This window comes from Uloborus diversus, chromosome 10 (genome assembly GCF_026930045.1).
Source record: "Uloborus diversus isolate 005 chromosome 10, Udiv.v.3.1, whole genome shotgun sequence".
NCBI lineage: Eukaryota > Metazoa > Arthropoda > Arachnida > Araneae > Uloboridae > Uloborus > Uloborus diversus.
Genome location: NC_072740.1, coordinates 25,714,678 through 25,734,197, shown reverse-complemented (window position 1 = coordinate 25,734,197; position 19,520 = coordinate 25,714,678). Strand labels below are relative to the sequence as shown.

Here is a 19,520-nt window from a genome sequence, read left to right as displayed (position 1 = left end):
TTGGAAAATTTTGAATAGCAACTAAGTGCTGAAGATTTAAAAAAAGCATTATTTAACACGTGCATTATTTTTAGATGAATCTAAAATATCTCAATTTCAGCTATTTATATAGATACAATCATCGGGAATCAGCTTTAAACTCAAAAACTCTAGCTGAAAAAAGGATGCTGAATGTTTAATGTAAGAAAAAAGTAAATGCGAAAATCTTAACGAAATATTTTTTTCCTGTGGGTGAACTTCTAAAAACTATGCGTAGAAACAGTATTAAAAAAAACTCTCCTGCCACACGATTCCACCAATTCCTACGCATTTTTACCAAACAATTGAATTGCGTTTGTTGACCAACAAGTTTCCTTTATATCCCAGAAGCAAAAGTATAGATGACCACCTTTAATTCATGTCACGAACTGCCAATCGTCATCTTAACGATAAGTCCAAAATTCAGTTAATTTAAGAAGCAAAAGAAAAATGTGTCACTGAACTCTAGTGGATACCAGGAGATTGGAAATCGCATCACGCCCATCTTCCGTTAACTAATGCCCTTATAATGTTATTCGTTTCAGACCCTAAAAGATGCAACGTTGGGCTAACGACTCATCTTCGAAAGAGCTATCTTGGTGTATTTCTTTGATTTAGACCGACAGAAGCAATAACCTCTTGGGAAAGCCGTACATTTCTAACAGAAAAATTCCCAACAAACTTTGGTATCTGTGCTTGCGTGTCTCATCCAAATGTTTGATGAAGTTATTTCATATAAAGTCAATATGTTACGAAATAAATGGTTTCTTAGAATTGTTTCTCAATATACCAGCACCATCACCCTCCTCAACCCGGCATGTAAAAGATTTTTTTTTTCTCTTGTAAATCATGAAAGATTTGGTATACCGTGAAAATATCGCTAAAATAAATAATATAAATGTTCAAAAAAATTATTGATAATAGGATTTTGGAATGAGGAAATGTCCCCCCCCCCTCCCCCAATAACCTTTGTGCGAATATTCGAATTTGAATAACAATGTTCCCTGTTAGACCACAACAGCTTGTTCTCGTATTAAATTTTTTGATTTAAATAACTTCTCGTTCAGTTTTGAACAGTTCAAAAAACAATTGTATTATCATTTAATGAAAATATTAAAGGCATATTAAAGCCCGAGCAGAAAAAAAAATTTAAGAAACCTTCGGCGATGAACATGTCCGACCAAATGTATCGATTTGACTACTTTGAGGATGCTTTCTGAACAATTGAAATTGTTTTCAGCATTTAATGCTCACGGAAGAAATTCAAACCTTTTCTTTCTTAAAAAAAAACACTGAAATTTTTTTTTAGCATCGAGAAAGTCGAGAAAATAGTCTAGATTCTGAATATCGTTCTTAGTCTTCTGTTTTCAATTTTAAGAAACATAAAACTTTGTTATTAAAAATCCAAATGCAGCCTCGTAGATTTAACTTCGGAAAAAGTTAGGGATCTATTGATTGAATAAATGAAAAAAGGGTACAAACTACAAATGTTTTTTTTTTTTGACAACAAGAGTTATACAGTGAAGCACTGTTTATACGTTTTTGAAGGGACTATATAAAAAAAGCGTACAAATGAAAAAACGTATAATAGGTATAGGTTAATGTGTATTAGACTTCGCAGGGACCAATTCAAAGAACGTATAATTGATAAAAACGTATAAGAGAGAAACGTATAAACGGTGCTTCACTGTAGTTATTTACACCTAGACGATTCGGAATCACTTTAGCATTGCAGAGTCAGAAATACATTCTTCATGCGGTAGAGGGCGTTCTAAAGGAATTTAATGGTATACAAAGTTTTCCCCTTCGAGTAGTGCATGAAGTGAAATATGTATTTTTAGATGATAATATTAACCTTATGGAAGTAAAAATTGGAAACAAAAATGTTGTATACATGTGTTTTAGGGGTTCAAGTTACCCATTTTTTAAGTGTCTTAAACTTGCGATGCTAAGATAAAGCCATCAAAAAGGTCAGTTTCTCTTTTTTTTACTTCCTTTTACAAAAAAGGAAGTATTGTATTCGCGAAAAAAAATTTCACTCAAAAATCAGCCTTAATTTCCATTTTGCTCGCCCCCGAATGAGTCGATTTTTTTTCAACCCGATCACACGTGAATACATGCCTAAGAACGTATAGACACCTGAAGAATACATTCTGACGATCCCCCAGTTAATTACAACGAGTTTTCTCGTAACGTCCGTATGTATGTGTATATGTGCGTATGTATCTCGGACAACTGTTCCTGTTAACAACAGTAAATATATACTTAATTAGGACTTACTACTGTAAAGCCTTTGTTCAAAATATATTAAACGTAAAAAATGAGTAACCTTTTTCAAACCAAGATACGTTCTTTTTTCTCTCTAAAAATGATTCTCGGGGAAAAAAACTCTTTCATTTCCAGCAGGAAAATACTTTTTGCTGAAAATGCTTTTATTATGGCAAACAAAAAGCATTTACTGAAATCCATTTTGTCGCCACCTAAAAATACCCTTCTTTCCCAAAACACATTTTTAACCGAAACATTACACGCTTTTTTTTTTTTTTTTAACGACGCATGGCGTACCAATTGAAACGATAGAAATTTTACCCAAAAATATGGTTCCAAAAAAAAAAATTAGTTTTGTGCTCCAGACACTAGTAATATCTTAGATGCTATGCTCGATGATATTTCTTTCGCGTAAGTGGAATAATAACTTGAATCAAATGCTAAATTATAGCTAACTTTGTGCGCAAGTTCAACTATCTTAGGCTTAAATGCTAAGGTACATTTAATTTTGTGCATGCGATTTAAATTTTCTTTGGTTTAATACTGAGTTATATTTTATGAATTAAAGAAACGTCTACAGTTCGAGAGTAATAAACCAATAGAAATGGCGGATATTCAGTAATAACCAAACATTGAGGTATGTTTAGTAAAAACGAAAAGAAAAAGTATGCACACGTTCTAAAGCACTTGAACACTGTTTTCTTAAGAAATGGTTATAGAAAGTGCATGTTTTCATGTCAATAAATGATTGTCGGTTCTTAAAATAGCACAGTTTCCAATTATCGTTAGATAGGAATAAATGATAAAGTTTTTTCTCGTAACGACATAGCATCCGTATAATATGACTTTAGTAAGTTGAAAAAATGTGAAAAAAAATTATAAAATTTACAAAAAAAAATTTTTTAAAAAATGGATTTTGAACCCAAACATTCTTTTTCATTGGGTGAAAAAAACCCAATGAAAGGAAAACTAGTTGCGGCACTTTTTTTTTATGCTGCACTTTCAGAGGAACGGCAGATAGGAACAAAGTTTCTTCTTGCAATAACCAAGCTCATCCGTATCTACAGCATCATGAATAAAAAACGACGCAGGTGGGGCTGCTGCCGTAGAGAATGAATACCCATGCAGAGAAAGAAAGTGGATGTGCCCTTACATCAATGAGAAAGATCATCGCCGAGAGAAAACGAAGGTCATACTTTCAAACAAGATCGTAAATTCCAGTGTTCTTCAGATTTCATTTTCGAGGAACGCCCCAAGCCGCCGCATTCTCTTCTTAAAATATACTTGCTTCATATCAGATCGCCGGGGCATTAAACGATAATCCAGCTAATAATAGTCCGCGACATGAAATGCTTAATTTTCTTTGTTTTCTTACCATGGAATCACATGAATAGTGTAACATAGAAAATGTTTAACTGGGTACCAATCAAGAGAGCTTGAGAAGTTTTTTGACGCACTTTATTTGCCCTCGTCCCACCTGTTAGAGAGAAAAGTCTTAAAGTCTGCCGATGCTTTTAAAAAAGTGCCAAACTTAAAGACTTTGGGATAAACTGAAGGTACCACGTGATTTTACCGTCTGCATGTGTCATGATATCCATCTGCAAAGCGCATGGAAGATATCTTAATTTACGTACCGAAATTAACTAAATTTGGCGACATTTCTTATAATTTTGGTGGAATTAAGACTTCATATTATCGATGACGGGGACACGAGGGCAAAATATTTAACATCCGAAAACAGGCTTGTCTATACTCTTTTGATTGCTACTAATTTAAATTATTTTAATTTTACACTATCGCACGGTTTCCTAGTTAGCAAATTTGAGGCAGAAATGTTTAAAGATGGCATATTTTTCTTAAATTGTACAAGAAATTGCAAGTGTGTTTATCCAGGAATGCATTCTTAACATATTTGGAGCATGCAGAGTCAGCTTTTTGTGAAATACTTTTGGCTTAAGCACTGATGCTAAAAGTATGATTGAAATATTATACGCAGTTTTACAGAATAAGATATATCCCCTAAATATATGTCTACTAAAGTTTTAGAAGCAGTGAAAAAAGAAGTCTCAAAATTTTGACTAGCCATGCGAGAAATTTTCTAAAGTTAAGTAAACTTTTTTTTTTTCCTTTGAAAATTTTTCTACATGAATATAATATCTTTTAATGATGTACATAAGTACCGAAAGAATCAATTTGTTCAAAATTTTAACGGAAGTTCAAAGTATGCCTTCGATATTTTTAAGTTAAATTTTGAAAGTTTTTAAAGATGACTGAAGCCTTGACGAATATGTTGAAACAAATAAATAAAACCTAATCAAAGCTAAATATAATGCAGCTCTGGTTAGTTGAGCTGTGACCTTGACTATGTTTAGCTGTTTTAGGGAAGTTTAGTGAAAAATAGACGTGTTGTTGGCTCGGATATTAGTTGGAATATTTCTGAAAAACTACTAAGAAACTTCAACTCAATTTGGCTCCAATTACCCCTCCCTTCTTGCCGAAACAGAGGTAAACATAGTCAGAGTCGGAGCTCAACTTCCCGGAGCCTCACAATACATTCTCTTTTAGCCATTAATAAGTGTTTAAAATTTAAATAAAAATTCGAGAAATGCTTTGGATGTTTTCCGTCATGGCGTTGCTTATGGTAAAAAGTTAGTACAAATACAATATATAGTATAAATACATGCTTAATGTATATATATATTAATTTATAAATCATTAACATTTATTAGGTCTTTATAATACAAGCAAAACAGAAAAAAAAATCCTGCTACGGTGAGGAGTTGATTCACCTTAATGCAGAAGATATCAATACAAAATAGTTTTCTTTAAAAATAGATTTTTCTGTTCAAAATTTCATGCCACTAAAATTTTAAGTCGGAATCAAAAACAACCGATTGATAATTTATAAAACATAAAACAATTCCCATTTTTGATAGTTTAGACATTGATTTTTTTTCAAGTGCTTTTTTTTAATTATTAGTATTACTTTATACAAATATTCAAAGTTGTACATATATCAATTGAATCAACGATATTGAGGGTCCCAAAATAGTTAAAATTGCTCCAGTTGATTATTTCAGGAAAGGAACGAAGCCTTATTTTCTCCCTTATTTATTTACTACTTGCTGCGTTGCCCGATTTTTCACGGTCTACCTCGAAGATAAAAGCAAGGTCAATTGACTCGTGTTCAACAATAAGGCTTAAATAGAAAAAAAAAATTACTGCAAAATTTCCCATCAAAATAATGATTCTTAAATTTCGTTACCGGCAAATCTAAAAGTTCCAAATAAATTAAATGCAACCCTCCATTATTTCAATTAAAAAATCCTTGATTATCTTTTACTAGCAAATACAAAAAAAAAAAAAAATTAAAAAAGGGTAAAAAGTAATAAAAACGGAAATATTTTACCTCAAATCGAAAAGTTAATTTGTTTACAGTCGAGGGAAAAAATGGCAACAGATCTTTCTTCTCAACGCTAATTTAAACTTTCGTTGGCGAACGATAAATTTCCGATTTGATATTTGTTCTATTATGCTTAAAAATGCTTATAACTTTTTTCCTGGTGATGTTACAGCCTTGGATTCTTTTTTAATTCGAAGGAGTTATTTTTTTACGAGCATTCAAATGAGACAAATCGGGAAAATCTGAAATTTTTTTCGGGTAGAACGAACCATTTAATTATATTTTAGGCTCCTAAAATTAAAATTCAATTGGTTTGGTACTTTTTTGGCGTTCTAACAAAGCCTCTTTTAGATGCCTTTTTTTTATATATAAAAAAAATTACATACTAAAATTATTAAAAACCATTTAGATATTACGTTGTCTATGATAAATCTCAAAACAAGGATCATGGCAAAGTCCTACTTCACACGGATTTACAGTTTCTTTACAATTTTTATTACCCAGTTTTAGTTTCTCAAAACTGAAAAACAAAACACTGTCTCAAAGCTCGTTTTCGTCGATTTGGAATTATGCGACTGGCAAAATGACGTCCATCTAAATACTTAAGAAAATAGAGCTATGATGTAAGGGACAGGTTTTAAATATACGTAAAGGGAAACATGCAATGGACATCGTGGAATGAGCAAATTTTGCTACATCTATGTTGCCCGTGCAAATACCGGGTAAGCAGTCAGAGGGTTAATTTCTGTTCAAGTTCCGGAGGAAAAGTCCCATTCTTTACAAATACAGAAACTGAGACTTAAGGTCATCCTAAGTTCTTGGAAAACAAATCTTAAACATAACGAATAAGAAACTACGCATTCATACATAATTTTAGCCAATGAAACGCGGTGCTTTTCCGTCATCTACCTATGTGTTTCCTTGAAAAATAATCATCGCTTTTGTGTACACGATATTCTATCAACCGAACCTTGACAAACAGTGCTTTATTCAAGCGCAACATATTTTGTTTATTTTTGGTCTCAAGATTTCTTCTTTCGTTCAAAAAGAGCGTAGTTCTTCGGGAAATTTTCACAAATAAAAGAGAACCAGAAACGAGTTCAAATGCACAAAAAGTAACTTTAGTGCATAAATTGAAGCCGAAACATAACTTTATTTTTCTGTCGTATTTATTTATTTATTACATTTTCAGAAAAGTAATAATTGTTTCTGATGCTCCGACATTTTATTCATTTGAAAACGGAGAAATAAGCCCTATTTCAAATGTTAAAGAATTACAAGATCTGATATTTGGTTTAGTACATTTCTTTTGGACAACGCCACACACATTTTTTGAATAAGATATACATATTTTAGAAACTCTTTTCACCTATTAATTTCAACACATTCTACAGGTAAAAATGCACTACTTTATTTCATTTAAATTAAAAGCCTCCTTATTGATTCAGATTGGTATTACTGATTTACAGGTAACTATTTCAAATAGCTCCTAAATCCATGTCACAATAAAGCAGGTCTCAACAAATACCAGGCACCAGGTCACCATCGCACATAGATTTTTATCACTGGCTCCTTATAATTTGAGCACGACACATTGTACAACTCTTGCAGGCTTTACAGCAGCTTCACAATAAATCTGACTTGATTTTTGCATGCGTACTATTTTGAAAATTAGTTTTAAATAGAATTTTGTAACTTTTATCTGCCTCATCTCCTCTAATAAGTGAGATTCATTTTAATTATATTATTGCTTACATAATGTATACTAGATAATTTCAAGCTATTCTACTGTGTAAATTGTAAGTAAAAAACGGAAATTAATGGTGGGAAAAAAGAGCAAATGACAGTTATAAGGTTTCATGCAGAAATTATGATCTACGTTTGAAAAACAACTCGGGCTCTGAAAATTTAGCAACACTTAGAGTAAAAGCTTCGTTGAATCTGAAGTCCGTTTAGATCAAGTCAGTCTATCGGAAACCTCATCCAACAACAGATATAACAACATATATTCCTAAGCGCTTGTAAACAAAACAAGATTTTACGCAAACGAAGAACAACCAAAACAATCAAAGACGGTTCTTTATGAAAAACGAGTTTTCAGTTAAATTAAAGTGTGACATAACTTTCGAAATTAGATCAAGTTCAATCATCAGGTCAACACTTTCCATTAAAGACTTTAATCTGCGTAACTTAATCAACATTGAGATTCCAGTTATTTTCCTGCTCCGACTTCCAACGTTGGCTAAACCTTGTTTTACTACTTGGGTAACCAAGCGCTTTATCGGCGCCTTGTTCAATTTGAAACTTGGCCAGCAATTGCAACAATCTCAGGGAAGAAAAAACAATAACCCGTCTTCCCTACAGCTAACTTAACTTGTCTAATGATAAACAAGTTGTTCTAGAAGAGAAAAACAGCAGCGAGCGGAACTCCAATAAGTGTTCCCGCAATAAACAACAAGCATAGACTCTTTGGCATGCGGTGTCGCGGTGTCTTTGCAGCTTTGTGTCAGAAAAACTAGTTACAATAAATACATTTTGAGGCAAGCGCTGATAACAATGTTAAGCAAAAGTTTTTTTTTTTTTTTTTTTTTGAATGAGAAGCTAATATTTTGGTCAGATACACTCATGAGTGCATAAAAATAATGGTAAACTTGTTTACTTTGTTGTTTATTTTTATTTTTTTCGAATTTATAATATGTATTTGAATGTGACAATATCAGTTCTACAGATTATATAATTTTTTTTATTTACCGCACTATATTGTTAAAGGGGTGGGTGTCCCAAAGTGGATAGGTTTTCGAAGAACACTCAAAAATTGTAGTTTTTGTATTTTTATTGCAACAATTTCGGTTTCATTTCCTAGCAGGGATTTTGAACTTCAAAATAAAGTGCTATTTGTATTACTATTTCAAACCTAATAATTATTTATTATCAAACTTTACAAACATTTGAAAAACCAGCTTTTCTCTACCAGGGAGCCCAAAGCGAGTAAACTTAACTAACTGTGGTTTGGTACATTTGCCAATTAAATAGGAAGTTATAAATGGTTAAAATAGTTGACTAGCTACCTGCCATGTATATAAAAAAAAATTAAACAATGGTACAAATCCAGTTTTAAGTCAGCACATTGGTTTGTAAAACAAAGAATTAACTGATTAAATAAATAGACTAATAAATTTCCATCCTAAAAAATAACTTTTTGAAGTTATACTTACCCTATTGAAACAGAAAAACCTAGTCAGCACACTAGTCAAGAAATTATAAATAAATATATGATTAAATCCTATACCCGGTTTGCACAAAGGCACTTGTTTTTTCCAATAATTATAACCTTAACTTTAAAAAAGAAACAAATAAAACGACTATCTTAGTTTGTAGGTGGATTGTGTCAGAATAACGTAATATTATTGACAATCAAAAAAATAAGCTGGTCTTCGACTAATCACAAGCTACATAACATCATTTTTTTAAAGAAATGTAGCTTTTTTTTTTTTTTTTTTTGTTATTTTAAGCCTGGTTGCGCCATGCCGCTTCACTGCTGCTTTGCTGGGACTGATTAAAGCTCGAGGGTGTTCATGTAAACACGACATGCACATGAATCTCCGCTTACACACCATGGCGGGCACACGAAGGCCTACCCGCTTTGTACCACCCTCCCCTACATCTTACAAAGCTAAACACACTTTAAATGTATTAAATGAAGTACATAAGTACTTGCTTTTATTTATAGTTCCGTTCAGAAAGTACTCTTGATGAGCAAATTGTAGTTGTCAATCATTGCTTCCCAGGAGAATGCCTCGTATTGCACTTTGATTTGTCTACAGTAGAATCATACTGACCAAACTAGAACACGACCACATATGTACTGCTTGAAATCTAAACTTTCTTTCAAATGGTTCGGTATTAGGCGATTTAGACTTTTTCAGGCCAGCTCTATCTCCTGTTATGACATCCAGTCTTTTATGTGCCACCATTAAGGAGTGAATGTCAATCCATCCCTTTCTTGTTTCAAAACACTTATTTCGTCTGTAACTAGAACTAGTGTTATTCTTGATGTCATGAACGCAATGGCACAATTGAGATTGTGCTAGTTATGTCTTTGTTAGCTGTTACAGTTGTGTGTGTGTGTGAGTTTGTGTGTGCGAGCATATGTATATTGTTTAAATCAAGTAATTAAAAACGCATAATTTCAAAATTCCACCAGTGAAATTGATCTTCTTTAAAAATGCCTCATATAACGCTGTATTAAAGTATTTGTATATTGGTTTACGTTCAAAGCCTCAAATGAGCGTAGTTATTTCACCCAACCATAGTAAAAATTTTCTGAAGTCGGATATAATAACAGTCTTGAAACATTGGACGTATTACATTGTTTTGTTATTTTTAAAAAACTGTATTTCAAAAAAATTTTAAAAACCCTGTTTATACTTTAACTCTTAGTGTAGTGTAGCGAATATCAACAAAAAACCCCCATTTTAATTTTCCTACTTAGTACAAAGCATCAAACTATTATCTAATTATTCAAGTTGATAATTAGCTTCTAAAATTTCATTTGGTACTGAATTACGTTTCCTGAACATTATGGACGATCTTTAAAAAATGAAATTTTATCTTTTTGATTAGTATATCAAAACGCACTTGCATCAAACATTGGTATTGCAAAGCAGAACTTAAAAAATATATATATTTAGGAAAGGCGGAATAAAGAGGGTGGGAAATGAAAATAAAAAGATAGTAAAAATTTTGCCTTGGGGAAAAAAAAGAACTATGCTGAGACAAAATTTTTGAAGGAACTCCACAGTATCAGCTGTTTGAAAAAAATGCGTACCCGGAATTCAGCAATTTATGCACTTTCTGGGAGTTAACGGAAGACACCATTGGTAAACAAGTTCAGCATTTTTAAAACACAGGGGGAAAGTGCTGTGATTTCCGGAACAAGAAAACAGAAGAGAACTTTGAAACACGTGGTATGCTGGGCAGATGATTAGAATTTTTAAAGCACCGGTTTCAAAAAAAAAAAAAAAATTCAAAGGTTTGACATTTTTTAAAAAATGTATGAAAGTGTGTTTATTGAACATAAGTTAAATCTCATGGCAATGGGTTCAATATGGCAGCCCTTCACAGCAGTAACACGTTGTAATCAAAGGGTGTAATTTGAAGTCACTCGCTGAAATGTTTGAGGCATAAGCATATTAGAGCAGGAATTAAAATGAGCAAGAGCATTGCATTGAGGGAGCAATCATTGGCTTAGCAAAAGCTGACCCAACGATCCCAAGTCACGTGACTCAACAACGATGAATGGTTGACACGCTTTGCGTGAAATAAGCGAAAAAAACCATTTCTTCCAATGCTTAGTTTTAAAAACTATCACGTGACGTGGGGTCTCGGTTTCATGAATGAAAGTCTTCACTCCCTACATTTTATCTCTTCTCAATGATAAGAATCCATGTGAGCACAAAGGAGGGACTTCGGACTTGACTCTTGGGTTGCGTTATGTTACTGCTGGGTGATCGGCCTTAATGAACATTGCTATGAGATTTGACCTCTGTTCAAAAAGCACTTTCATGCACTATTTAAAAGACCATCGTGCCCTTAAATGTAAAATCTTTTTTTAAAGCCGGTGTATAAAAAACACCATATCTGTCTTTCTCATTCATTGTTTAACCATGACCGTGGCGGGACAAGTGTCCCTTCACGGTTATATACGTAAGGTTTAGCTTTAGTGAGAGGCAAAATATCCAGAAAGATTTCTGAATTCGCCCCAAAAAATTTACGTCATTTTTTTAATTTAGAAAATCTTTCCAATAGAGTCAATGCGATTTGATGTTATTTGTAGCAGAGAAAAAATATTTCTAAAGAGGCCGATTCTTAACGACTGAATCCACAACGAATCCTTCAGCGATACTACCATTGTTATTTATACAGTAACTAATACACCAGCTAATTAACGTATTCCAATTTAATATTATAATAACGTTTTGAATGTTTACTACAAAATTAGTTTTTCATTTAAAACTTAAAACTGACTTCACAACTCACATCGAAAGTCTTCTAAGAGCACTGAACAAAAGAGGTTTTCCGAAAGCACGCTTTCCATTTTTTTTTTTTTTTAACCAGGAGGTAACTTGTAAACAGCTGCATTTGAGAGGGAAAATAAATGGAATTGTGGGGAATATCCCTCATTCTGGACAACAGCCCCTCCGAGGTACGTAAAGTAGGAAACGACAGCTGAACAATAATATCCTTTGGAAGGGGATCCGAGGGTTTTTACAATAGTAGGGAGAAAGACTTGGCTGGGAACTTGTTACTAAAAAATCGTCATGCGCTGCTTGTTAAATAATCAGGGTCATCCATTGTAGACTGTTTCTAAATTGAGCATCTCGATTTAGCTTGAGAGCTTTTTTCGCAATATTTTGTTTAACGGAGAAACGCCATATTTATGTACACTTACGGATTGAAACGTAGCTTTTGACTAATGTTGTTTTCCAGTGTTATAGATACCATTTTTCATAGTAACTAGTTTACATTATCGACGGATATTGTAACAAATATTTTACTTTTTAGTTAATAACCAGGATCATTCGATGTAGAATGTTTCTAAAGAGCATCTTGATTCCGTGCTTCAAAGCTTTTTCAGAGAGATTTTTAAAAAAGGTGGAACGCCATTTTTAGGCGCACTATCGGATAAAAATGTAGCTTTTGTCTCGCATCATTTTCCAGTATTATGAATAACATTGTTACTGATATACAAGTTTATACTGAAGGCCATTGCTACAAATATTTTGAGTTTTTGTATAATAATCAGGGTCAGTCATTGTAGAATATTTTTGAATTAAAATTCTGAATAAGAAATCTTTACTTCGCGCTACTTTGCTTGGAAATGTTTTATGCAGTGTTTCCCCGCTTAACCAGCAATATCTTTATTTTCAAATCCGTTAGTCCTAGATGAATACTTCCAACTGCAAAAATGATCAAATTAAGATGCAGGGTCAAAATTATAAAAAGTTTGAAGCGGAAAAAAAATATTGAAAAAATACGAAATCTAGCTCTTTACACCGTTTTCAAGTCCCCTTAATTGCATTGAAGGAAATAATCTCTATCCAAAATAATACCATCAAAAAAAAAAAAAAAAATACATTTGAAACCAAAAATCAAGATATATTAAAGATCAAAATAAGTCGGTACCGTACTGAAGATGACAGTGGAACCTATCGTCCTTTCTGGAAAATAACATGTTTTCGAAGTAAAACAACATATTGATATTTTTCATTGCTATTGAAAAATAAATGCAAATGTCATGCTTTGATAAGTAAAACCACATTACAAAAAAAGCTCGTAGAAGTTTGAAAAATCACACATTGTTCGTACATTATAGTTTTAAACTCTTGTTAGTCGCTGTATTTCCTCCCAAAAGGTATGACTTACTACAAATGTAAAGTGGTATGAGTCACAAAACTGCGCGTTTTATACCTCGGTGAATATTGGTCGTACTAATATAAAATAGTTTGTGTTCGAATTGTTTCTTTATGATTGTGATTTCAATGAATGCAATACGGGGAGGGGGGACTTGAGGATCGTATGAAAAGTTAAGTCTCAGATTTTTTCATTCTTTTTTTCGCTTTAAACTTTTCATATCTTAACTCTGCATCATATTTTTGTCATTTTTGCAATTGGAAGTCTGCGTCCAGTACAAAAAGTTGTGAAAATAAATATAGGTCTTGCATTTCAAACAGGGTACGCTATATGTGCACAAGTTTTAGATGAAAATTTAAGCTTTTAAGTAGAAGGGTTATTTACAGTTGCTTCTTAAGGCATTGTTTAAATTGTTTGTTCACTCTATTTGTATGTCGTAAAAATCCTACATTAAGACAGTAACAAAACATCATTGGTTACAAAGAGATTTTCTTTTTGCCCCATTAAAGGGGGCTTTTGTATCATAATTGTTACAACGACGATTTTAGTATAGTTGCTATAATGATTCTCTCCCTACTGCAAGAACATTTCTAGATATTTTTAGGATTATTGATCAAGTTATTTTTGGATTTACTACACAAGAGTTGTCCAGTTCGCAGACCACATACTCGGTTCCCTGTGTAACCATGATCTCTGTTTACGGACGATTTCTTGCAGTACCAGGACCTTCCTTGTAAAAAAAAATCCTGTACAAAGACAACAGCGTTTCTGTTTAACGATAATTTTCTTAACATTTAAGAGACATGGGGGAGAACACAGTAAGGAGCGATAGAGTGTTTTGTTATGTGAATCTATATTTAAAAAAAAACCTGTGAATGATCGGAACATAGAAAGTGCAAGGGGTCCTGTTTTCTTTTCAATTTGTACAAAAATTCCATTCAATGACGTTCTAGTTATGGACTTTTTACGATCCCTTGGAAATCGTTAAGTAGAGAAAATTTAAGAATGCACCTCTGACATATACTTATGGCATATGAGTTGTTTATTAACAAAACCCCATCCCTACATATATTCTACACCCCCCCCCCCGTCAGTCCTTTTTTTGAGAAATGAAATAAATACTTTATATCTAATTACCGTTTTTCACAGTTTGAAACTTAACTGCGCACTTTTATAAATGTTTTCAGCCGTTTATTAAAAAAAAATCACTAACCATCTTTAAGCCACAATGAATTAAATTATTAATAAAGGCAAAATAGTTCGTCAAATGCAATACTAATTACTCTAAATGAAATATGTTCGTAAAAAATTGCTTAAAATGTTAACATATTTTACTCAAAAATCAAACAAACCATTAAATAAACTGCATTCGCTACATTTTATTTTGAAAAATAGAGTGTTTTTGCGTCATTGATTGGAAAAACAGTTTCCCATCCCCCATCAAAAAAAAAAAAAAAATAGCAGCCATCTTTGGAATAGCAGTACTACCACCGACCGGTAAGTCGGTCGATTGTATGCCGCTTTTACGTCATTATCGGCGGCGTCGATGCAAATCTCCGGTGCAAAATTATCAGGACGGAACTCAGCTTAAATGCATCACACATATACACAAATCAAGTTCCCTTGCGCTTTAATTACAATTTTTCTTTTGGATAAATTAATTAAACTTCGACATAACATGCTTTAGTGCTTCGATTGATCTTTAAATAAACTTTAACAAAATAACATTTATTAGTCACTCGTTACAGCGAAATACTTTATAAGACGAACAAACTTTCAATGTGTTTTCAGAATAGTATAGCCAATAGTAAATGCGACCTTTAAAGTTGGGATAGGACAACCGCGACGGATAGTCAAGACAGAAAATTTATTTTTCTTTCTTTAAGTGGCATTTTAAAGTAAATCATTAGTACTGAAATGTATACAAAGGCAGGATAGACACATTCAGCACACAGCTTTAATACATAAGTAAAATAAATGTATTACATACTATTATCTTAAACTAATTGGCCATCGTAATGGTTGACTATTTACGTAAATATAAATTCACAATTTTTTCTTTAACTAATACGTTTTCAAAAAAAAAAAAAACACCTTCATTAAATTTTTCCTTTAGTGAAAAATACGCGTACTTCTCTTCAAGTAGTTCTTGGGAAAAGTACAAATTATATTCTTATTCATTAGTACACTTTAACGTTCTCTAAAATATTTTTTATGAAACAAATTGTGTTCAACGTTTTCGTCTCGACTTTTGATTTTTCCAGCAGAAAGCTCAAGTGTTTAAAAATTGCTCCGGAGTTAAGTCAAATTCTTTCACTAGTCTATGTTTAGCAAAAATTTTATCAAATTAAAGTGATATAAAAAACATAAAATAAGAATAGATGAGAGAAAAAAAGTATGTACACTTTTTTTTTGTATTTCTAAAAAATATTTCAAGTACATAAAAGTATATATATATAAGTGAAACTGTGATCAAAAGTTTCATCTGAAGAGAGCCACAGTAAAAAACAGTTTTGAGAAGTGATAATTACGTAGATTTTGATAAACATGACACATTTCCACATTCACTGGAAAGGTAAGTGAACAATGGAATGCGGTAAAGAAACATGCATTATTCCCATATTCAATTGAAAGTTAGTGAACGTGGGAAAGCTTTATTAAAACTAGATATTTCTAAGAAAAATGAAAAATTTATGTCATTGTGGCAGATCACAGGATTTATGTTGTTATTTTATGCATGCATTGTCGGTCAATATTCGATTTAAGAGTACCTTCTATTAAGTTAATTTGAATAAGCTCTGTATAAAAAAAGTTGATAGGTGTCCCAAAATTCAATTTTAGATTTTTATACTTGCATGTATTTTAGAATATTTTATTTGAAATACATTTCAGTTTTAATCCATAACAAATTCATATTTTAAGTACTAATTTTATGCCACCACGAATCAATTTTTTACCATAAAATTAAAGCTTGATCCATAACAAGTTATATAAGAGTTTTAGATAGTTTACTCCTTTTCCTAAACAGGCATGGTTTTGGCTACAAATTTCCGAAAATTAAAGCGCAAATTGTTTGACTCTCGGTTCAAATTTTGAAGAGTAGAAATTTTTGCCGCAGGAGAAACGGAGAATGAACTTTTCCAAAAGCGGTGATTTGGTTCATTCTATTGGCGGCACATTTGTAAATTATCGGTTGCGAGTGTTTGATGGAAAGAAAAACAATTTTCATACCTTTTGCGCTAAATGCACCCGATTTAACAAGTTTTCATTAATATCTTATTTCACGTATATTTAATTCAAACATGTATCCGTTCAAACTGGCAGTTTTTAGTAACGAACTCATGTTCATAATTATAATTCGATGCAGCTACGAATCTTCTTACGATGGAAAATAAAAGCGTTTTATGGTCTGAAAAACTTTAAAATTACACGAAGTTATGATTTTAAAATAATGTTTTACTTTCAAGATTTATTTTTGTATACGTTGAAGAAAATAAACCTAGATTAACCTAAAACCTAGAAGTCTAAAATTGCTTAAATGTTTGAAATTTTGAACTAGTTACTCACATTCCCAAATTCACTGGAAAGGTAAGTGAACATTGGAATGCGGTAAAGAAACATTTAGTATTCCCACATTCAAATGAAAGTGAGCTTGGGAATGCATGGTTCTAAGCTAGTTATTATATTATTTCTCAGAAAAATTTATGTCATTGTGGCAAAACATGGGATTTTTTACGTTGTTGTTTTATCTACGAATTTCCGGTCATTGTTTAGTTTAAGAGAACCTATCATTTAAAATAATTTTACTTAAAAAAAAAAACGACAAATTACATTAACTTGGATAAGCTCTGCAAAAAAAAAGTTGGCAGTAGGTTTCATCAGCTTAGACAAAATTAAATAGACTTTAATAATTTTAAGTACATTATATTTGGAATACATTTCAGTTTTAATTTATTACTGCAGCTCATAAATTCATATTTTAAGTACTAATTTAATACCTCTACAAATCAATTTTTTGCCATTAAAACAATGTGCAAAACAAGTTATAAATAAAAAGGCAGTTTACTCCTTTTTCTGAACAGGACTAGTTTTTGACTTCAATATTCCGAAACGTAACGCTTCAATTTGTCTCACTCACGGCGCTAATTTTAAAAGGGGGAAATTTTTGCCGCTGGAAAAATCGGAGTAGGAGAATTTCTCCGAATTTCTTTGCGAGTAAAAAAATATAGCACTTATGATTGTTTAGTTAATTCTATCGGTCGCACACTTGTAAAAACCCGTCTGCAAGTGTCGCAAGTAAAAAAAAGGTCACACTTTTTTAGCCATAAGATTTAAATGCACTAAATTTAACAAGTTGTAATTGATATTTTTCATTGTTATTTCGTTCATGCATATTTTATTTAAACAGGTATCAATTTAAAGTGGCAGTTTTTAGTCCAAGAGAATAAGTTTACGATCATAATAATGATTGTGTGCAACTACGAGTCATCTTCTTACAATGGAAAATGAAAGCGTTTTATGATCTGCAAAACGTCCCAATTACACAAAATTATCACTAAAAAAGCAATCGTATGCATTTTAGATACATTTTTTTTTTGTACACTTTAAAGAAAAACCAAGAATTATGTCTCAAATTGCTTAAATGTTTAAAATTGTGAACTATTAGATCAGATTTTCAACAAATTTCAATTTTATCTGAAATTTTACGAAAAGATTTCAATTTAATCTGAAATTTAGTTATATTTTGGTCCAAGACTGGTCAAGCAGTGTCATTTTGTGGGTAAAAAATAGTTAAATTGTTATCTTCATGATAAATTTGTCTAAAAAGGTTGTATCTGATTTTTTAAATTAAGTTTATTGCAAAGCGACGCGTTTTACTTTTCACGCACACATTTTGTAGTTTCTGTAGAGCGTTTTCCGATTAATTTTTTTGCCTAACTTTTGTTTATATCTTCTCGGCTCCTACTTCGGACCTAAAGCTCAAGTTCAAAGTACTTGCTCAAGGGGATATGGGTTTTCAAACCGGATTCAGTATCGCTAGGGGGGCTATCCCTCTTTTTTCCGAAAACATAAAAACTCTCCAATATTTACTTACCTATTTGATTGGTCAGGCTGCATAGCACGAGCACGTGTACAAACCAAAGAAATCTTAAGTTCACTGCTTGCATTCGTACACCAGCCATTAATAGGAGCTGTCGGAGTATTGAACAAACACTTTACACACCATCCAATAAATTTTGGAGAGCAATTTTTTTTAAGGAGCCGAATGTTAATTTCAAAAATGTATTTCGTTTCGATATTTATCGATTGCCTCTACTGTGCACTGAACTAAGTTAAGAAGCATCTAATAACTCTGGCCGGCTTGTGTGTGTTCAAGGCATGATGCCTTCACGTTTCTTAGAGACCGACGACTTTCAACGTCACAACTGACTCGCTTCATCTCAGCCTCTCTTCTCGCTGTTCCCTCCAAAAATCTGCAGCTGCAGCCAGCGACATCTCGCGCTCGACCAGTTTACTAGGGCAGGAACTGCATTACGTTGGGAGCGCCCTCTTTGAGAATTTTTTTTTTTGGGTGGTATGAAATAGGGACCGTCGTTTTGAATTAAATAAGAAGTAGATACATACCTCTGTGCATGAAAAGTGAAAAAAAAAAAAAACATTGAAACAACGTATTTGTGCACAGATTCTGCATAAACGTGTTTCGTGGTTACAAATAACCACTTTTTCAATGCAAAAGAAGTGTGCTTACAAATAAAAAGACATCCGACAAAAGAAAGATACCTCTTCATCCACAAGTGCACTTCTTTTGCATTGAAAAAGGCGTTCCTTGTAACCCAAAAACACGTGTATGCAGATTGCATGCTAGTTTGTGCATAAAACGTTGTTTAGTTTTCTTTTACCGTAATTTTGAATTTTATAGGAAGCAAAAAAGTTTTCAAGAGGGGGGGGAGGGTGATAAACAACAGAAATCACGCCCACTTACATGTAAAAACATTAATATTTCAAAGCCACTTGAACCCCCTAAATGACGGGCCTGTATAAAATAAAGTGTGTTTCTGAACTCTTGGGAAACATTTTAAGGAGAGATAGTACGTATCAGAACAAACACTATAGTGTTAAAAAATAAAAGTCACAAATGTCTTCCGAAGGATAGTTGATTGATTGAACTCCATTGAAGTTTAAGGTCCATAATTTCAAATGATCATAAAAAACGGAAAAATTGGTCGATTCATTTGCGGTTTTCGCTAAAACTATTATTTTTATCAGTACTTTCTTGAAGATAAATTTTGAAGATGAAGTTTATAAAATGCCCATAGAGGGCGCTTTAGACTTTGGAGTGATTAACAACTATTTTTTACGGCTATTTTTGAATATCATTAAAGGTTTTCTAATGCTTGGACCTCAACTCAAATTTTCA

The 19,520-nt window shown here is 32.4% G+C and overlaps 1 protein-coding gene across 1 annotated transcript in view; it reads right to left on the bottom strand.

Annotated features, from left to right (window-relative positions):
* The window catches only part of LOC129231693 (tyrosine-protein phosphatase 69D-like), a 679,130-nt gene extending 660,601 nt beyond the window's left edge, over positions 1–18,529 (bottom strand). Inside the window, exon 1 of the mRNA XM_054866058.1 lies at positions 18,198–18,529. Within this exon, the coding sequence (XP_054722033.1) occupies positions 18,198–18,285 (88 nt within the window). The 5' untranslated portion in view covers positions 18,286–18,529. The remainder of the gene's footprint in view (positions 1–18,197) is intronic.
* Between the last annotated feature and the right edge of the window lie 991 nt (positions 18,530–19,520).